This window comes from Selaginella moellendorffii, unplaced genomic scaffold (assembly GCF_000143415.4).
Source record: "Selaginella moellendorffii unplaced genomic scaffold, v1.0 SELMOscaffold_40, whole genome shotgun sequence".
NCBI lineage: Eukaryota > Viridiplantae > Streptophyta > Lycopodiopsida > Selaginellales > Selaginellaceae > Selaginella > Selaginella moellendorffii.
In genome coordinates this window covers 1,736,084-1,742,053 of record NW_003314301.1, presented here as the reverse complement: position 1 = coordinate 1,742,053, position 5,970 = coordinate 1,736,084, and the positions used below count along the sequence as shown (strand labels likewise).

General features: G+C 40.4%; 1 protein-coding gene across 1 annotated transcript; it reads right to left on the bottom strand.

The window, feature by feature from the left end:
- Nucleotides 1-737: 737 nt before the first annotated feature.
- LOC9660703 (O-glucosyltransferase rumi) lies at nt 738-2,438 on the bottom strand. Its single transcript, XM_002979208.2, has 6 exons — nt 2,325-2,438; nt 1,740-2,272; nt 1,492-1,684; nt 1,367-1,431; nt 1,105-1,315; nt 738-1,047 (listed from the first exon to the last, which is right to left on the bottom strand). The coding sequence occupies exons 1-6, from the start codon at nt 2,436-2,438 to the stop codon at nt 739-741; spliced, it is 1,425 nt and encodes a 474-aa protein (XP_002979254.1). The 3' UTR covers nt 738.
- Between the last annotated feature and the right edge of the window lie 3,532 nt (nt 2,439-5,970).

Sequence of the window (5,970 nt, the reverse complement as noted above, 5' to 3'; positions counted from 1 at the left end):
TTATCACCAATGAGATTCAAAAAAATTCATCTCCTAAATGGGAGGAGCATCCTTGAAAAGCCATTAGGGATTATGATTATATACCAAAAATTTCAAATTCATTAAAAAAAAATTTATATAGAAGATCAACTTCTTCAAAAGATAAATTCATCAATTTTCTAGCTTATAAGCATACCAAGACATACCAAGAACCAATATAATACTAGATAGAAATCAAAGTCAAAAAGTATAATCTATAAACAAAATTAAAAAGCACAAAGATCTGAAAAAGGGCATATCTAGAAAAAAGAGAGATAATCTAGTTACCAGAGTGCTTTATTATACATTATACAGTGACAATATTAACTATATTAATGTCAATATGGGATGATAGTGGAACAAGCATGAACAAATATGAAGAGGAATCTGTTGAATGTTGACTAGAATCAGTTCACTAGTTATATATGCATGTTTGTTTCGCATGGTAGAGTGTTGACATAAAGCTATGTTAAGCTTGTTGCATATCTTTTATCTTTTATCGTCACAAACCATCATATAAGGAAGTTGTGTGTTTAAGCGAGTCCACCTCTTGTTATCTGTGTCAACATGATAAGTACCTCCTTGAACCACTGGAGGACATCTCCTTCCCTGATCTCAAAAAGTAACATAAGTTTAAATCTCAGTGTAGCTACCATCAATTTTTATTTTCACAACAACTCTAACCAGTTTTTCATTGTGTAAAAGTTTTACACATAAAGTTTATGAAGCTTCTGTTAGCAGCTTTATTCTCTTGTATCCTTCACTTTGCTTTGAAAGCATCTTATCAACGGATATGTTGCCAGCGAGTGTGCATACTTTTTGAGGTCGTGGCCCATTTCTTGGTAGTGTGAGCTCATGTCCTGGCAAGCCAGATTCCAGCGTCATCCGCTGCGCTTCTGGTGGTGGCACCGGTCTGAACTTAAGCAGCTTCCCATACTCTTGGAGAAGATGAAGCATGTACTGGTACACGAAATCCATGCTGAGCTCTTTGTCTAGAAATGACTTTGCACAATCTCCAATTGCAGCAGCCTGTACATGAGAGGTTTTACAGTTTGTTGTTGACTATAGTGAGATCAAAAGTCTTACTTCCTTTGGGTGAGCATTTCCCCAATCGACAGCAAACTTTGTTGAGTTGCATATGTTGTCTCTATCCACAGGCCAAAAATGAACAAAAGGAGTCAGTGACCGGGCGAAGAACTCCTGAAACATCGGCTCAATTTGTAAGACTGTTGAACCGCATGCCAATATGTACTTGAAACTGACAGACCATCCTCCTCCTTGGACATAAATCTTGTACCTGAAACAAGACACCAATTAAGAACTCAGCAAGCATCAAACAAATGAACACCTGTGTTGGCACTGTTTTGACAAGTCTGAATTGTTAAAATTGTGTTCCCTTTCAGTGAACCAGTCCTGCACAGTTCATTATAAAATTTCCCTAAAATTTAGCACTTGGATACAGAATTCACTCACCTGGTGGTGTGTTACAAGGTTGTAGTTCTGGCTGTTGTTGGCGGTGCATTTGACCAAGTCCGCTCTAGCTGGACCCATGTCGTAGTTCCCCTTCCAAAATGCTATCGGTTGCCTGTGTGACCAATCTAGTTTCTTGGCTCCAGAAAAGATTTTTTCCTTTTCCAAACTCCAGGGAAGGATATTGACCTCTGGCCTGTACACCAGAATGCCATGTTCAGTTCCGAAATGACCATCCTCGTAGTACTCACCATCCCCAATAGGACCAATCTGGAAACACAATGTCGTAGTGCTCACCTCTGCTGGTGCAATAAAGGAATAGAGGCGGAGGGGGCCAGGATCCATTCTTCTCAGGCTGGTGCTCCGCTCTGAACACGAGTGGCCAATCTCCGCAGTTAAACATCAAGTCAACATCAGGAACCATCCCTGGATACTCTTCCAGCAGCATTAGCAAGCCCCACAGCGTGAAATCATCCCGGGTTTCGAAGCACTTATTATAACGCTCCATGTAGAGGGTCCCGTTGACTATTACTACACGGAAATCAGCTTTGGATCGAGCATCTTGGAGGTTTTGTTGGGAAATCCCTGTTTCTTTCCAAGGTGCGAGATCATTCTCGATCCAGGCGAAGTACGAAGGACAGTGAGCTTCTGAATTTGGGGATAGACATCTCTGGAGCTCCTCCTGGTCGCTCTTCTGCAGCCTGAAGAAAGAGCCTGAAGAATCTGAAGCAGAAGCAGAGTTTTGACTGCTCAAGGTCCAGGTCCAATAGTTCCAGTTCACAGCCTTCAATTCAATTCCAAGCAGCCAATTAACACGTAGAACTTGAGAAGCCCACCTGCTCTATAACGAAGAAGAGCGTAACAATGATCGTCGTCACTGTAACAATCCCGGGCTTGCTGAACTTGCTGAGAGTCCTCGAAAGAGGCGAAATCGCAGTGAATTTCACCATAGTTGCACTGTTGCCAAAACACGTGGTCTCCATAAAAAAATTGGAAGCCTTCGACTTGGACTGAGTCTGGTTTGATTAGGCACGCCTTCCAAGCATGGAAAATCAAGTTCACGTCGCTACTCCTCACCAGCATATTTTCCCACGAATGACAATGATATTGAATTTTTCTAATAGGGTTAAAGACCTGCACAGAACGTGGAGACCAAGCTCTTGTTGATGATCGGAGCGTAGGGGAATGTAGCTGATGCGAGAAATGTCGGGATCGCAATGAGGTAACCTGGAATTATCAATGTGCCAAGACCAATGCTGCTTGTGCTTGTTTGATCGTGTTGCTGAGCTTCTTTCTTCCTTACTGATGCCAATTTTGCAGTGGGAAACCAAAAAATTCGCAAGTGCCAAAGGAAAGGCTCCCAAGTGCAGTGTAAGATAAAATGCGAACTAGAAAATTTTACTCAGTGGTCGCAGATTCTTTCGTGGATCATTAAGCACATTGTTCTCATCATCAAGCGTATCGCATGGCTCAGGGATTCAATATTGGGATACACGAATTAAACTTGCCTCTGTCTTCTTCACATGTTCTGAAGGATCTAGTGATATAAGATGTTATTGTAGTGACATTGACGCTGGGAGTTCATCGTCCTTACTCTAACTCGCCACAGCTGGAGATGACGCACCAGGTTAGAAGACAAATGAACCAATACCTATGGATATTCAAGAATGCAGGTTGGAAGCAGCCTTTTTCTTTTCTATGTGTATGCCCGCTACACAACCTAATATGCCTTTAGGGAGATGGCAATGGAGCTTATTGCAATAATGTCAATAAGCTCATCCGTTGGGAGAGACAAACCAATGTCCTGAGGAACTCCTCTCCCATAGTCAATTTTGATGTGCCTCCCACAAAAGTAGAAAGCCATTCCAGAGTTAGGCATGATGAATGAACAATAAGAACCAACTTGCCCAATTGCTCCTCTCTGGCAATAATGATCTGACCATAATTTAACTAATTTAACTAAGTGACCCTCCTTTTGAGGTCTCGGGTTCAAATCCCATGTCAAGATCTTGCTGTGGTAGACCTGGATCTTATCCTTCTAGATTTAAAACAGGTCATACATACATTTTAGCTCATATGTCAATCTAACAACAAAGCCTATTGCATTCTTGCAAAGAGCATGGACATATGAGCACACCATTGCCTGGCATGGGCATATGAGCTTGCTTGCTCAAAGTTTGCTTGCTCTAAAGCACAGTTCTTTAGAAAAATCTTTCTAGAGTAAGACAAGGAATAGTTCAAAACCTATTGTAGCTGCTTTTGCTTGTGGTAATATGAGAGTCAACAAGCTACATGAGTAGAAGTCCCAAGGATCCACATGAGCTTCTTGAGGTTAGTGAATCCTCACTCTCTCCACATTAGAGCCACATGGCATCTAGGACCCCATAGCAGTTTGTCATGTGACTACACATCCCACAATGAATGAGTCTGATCATGGTATCAGAGTGAATGGAAGTGTAGTGTGCATTTTGGACAATTGGGAGGATTTGTGGGACTGGGTAACAACTGGCTGCCAATGTGGTTGATGTGGTAGTGGTTTGCTCTACCCAAAGTAAATGGGAAGAATTGGCATACCTGGAAAAGCAAATTGAATCATAGATAGAAGAGCAAGGTTGGTAGCAGCTTCATGCCCTTCTGCTCGGGAGTTTGGGCTCCTCGATTCGCCCACCGCGAGGGTGCCGCTCAAGATCTACTGGATCATGATCCAGTACTTCATCATTGGGCTGGCGGACATGTTCACATTCGTGGGTCTCATGGAGTTTTTCTACCGCGAGGCCCCCGAGAGAGTTCGCAGCATGTCCACTCCTTTATGGGTGATTGCAATAGAGGACCCTTAGGGCATTAGGGAAATTCCATGTTGCCTTGGATGGCAGAAAATTCCATATCTGCAGAGGCATGGGAGGCTTTGAAGGTAACCTATTAGAGAAAATTACATTAAGTGGCTCATGTATTTGGTGAGGCCAAAATGGGCAAATCTGGGACAAGAATTGGTAGATATCATAAACCTCTTGAGATGTGGGAGTCAATATAGAGGAAGAGAAAGAGTTCTTAGTTTCTCTCCCCCCATCTTATGACCCTTTGATGCATAATTTGTATGGGTACTTTTGTTGAGAGGGGAGCCTCTCATTGATGGGAGAACACTCTTATGCTCTAGAAATCAAGCTCCAACCAAAACCTCTCCTAGAATATCCCTCACACCTCTAAAATATTTCTAATGGAATATTTTAGAGAATCCCACTCAAAGGCTACCTTTAGCATAATAGATGGCCACAAGGGATCATACTAAACTCTATCATGTGCAAGAATTTATGACCACATGATTACTGAAGTCTATATGTTGGTAATTACTGTGAAAAAGAGAATTAAAGAAAATACAAAGAAAAGAAAGGAGGGAGAAAAAGTTTTAAAGTTCTAGGATCAAGGAAAACTTATATGAGGAAAACTTAATAAGAGAACTAAGAACTCAACCCAAGAAAAGTGGAAAAAAAGAAGAGAAACAAAGAAAAACAAAGAAAAAAGGAGAAAGTAATAAGGCACTAATCTAGATTTTAGCCTCTAAAGTCTTCAAACCTCTAGAAAATTCTTCAAATACAGCCTGCTTCCAAAGTTCCAAGAAAAATGAATATATTGCCTAGTTTAGGATATATGGTGGAGCAAAAAGATTGCAGCTATAGTGATGAATAGACTGATATTGAAAGGAATTTTGCAACTTGTGATTGTCATTAGAGGTTTTTGTAGCTCATGTGTTAATTTTTAGAGAAGAAAACTTTTACAGGTTAGTAGTGGCATTTACTTAGATCACTTCATCTTATTGTGTTTGTGCAAGTTCAAGAAATAACATTTGCCTATCTATAGTGTCTGGCTTCTTGCTGCTATAGTTAGGACCTTCTAGCTTATTAAAATTAACTTCTAATGTCCAATATTTACTAATCGAGTGTTATATTGATTAAGTTCACTACCAATCCTTCTATTGTATAGATTAGTTATTCCATGTAAGGCAACTAATCATTCACCTGTACTACAGTTCTATGGTGGATATTTTCATCTATGGATGCTCTATAAGAGGAAGAACATACAATTTCAAATTTAAGAGGAGGAATATATTTTACTTATGGATATATTATATTTTAAGTAGCCACTAGTCAATGAAAATCGAACCCATGCCATTTGATTTGATACCACATGTAGCATATCTTACCTTTCTTCCTTTAAATCAACTGGAAAAAAGGTAATTTCTTGATAAAAGAGCTTTTAATGGCTATTTTATGTCATGAATGTGACTTCGGGTATCGAAAGTTATTTGTCGACTAGTCTTTACAGACACTCTTACCTTATTGCCACGATGGCAGAAGGTCGGTATTATTGGACCCTTTATCAGTCCCTCTTGTGCTAGTGAAGTTAACTAGGCATTTCGAGTGTACTTAGACCGGACGAGCATAAGGACGGAATTCCTACGTATTATTAGCTAAGCATACTTAGCCT

What these genes read in the sequence shown, in the direction of transcription:
- LOC9660703 (XM_002979208.2), bottom strand. Translation starts at nt 2,438, where the DNA reads ATGGTGAAATTCACTGCGATTTCGCCTCTTTCGAGGACTCTCAGCAAG. An exon ending in TCTTCTTCGTTATAGAGCAG is followed by an intron (nt 2,273 to 2,324) that starts GTGGGCTTCTCA and finishes ATTGAATTGAAG; the next exon opens with GCTGTGAACTGGAACTATTG. An exon ending in ACCTTGTAACACACCACCAG is followed by an intron (nt 1,432 to 1,491) that starts GTGAGTGAATTC and finishes TGAACTGTGCAG; the next exon opens with GACTGGTTCACTGAAAGGGA.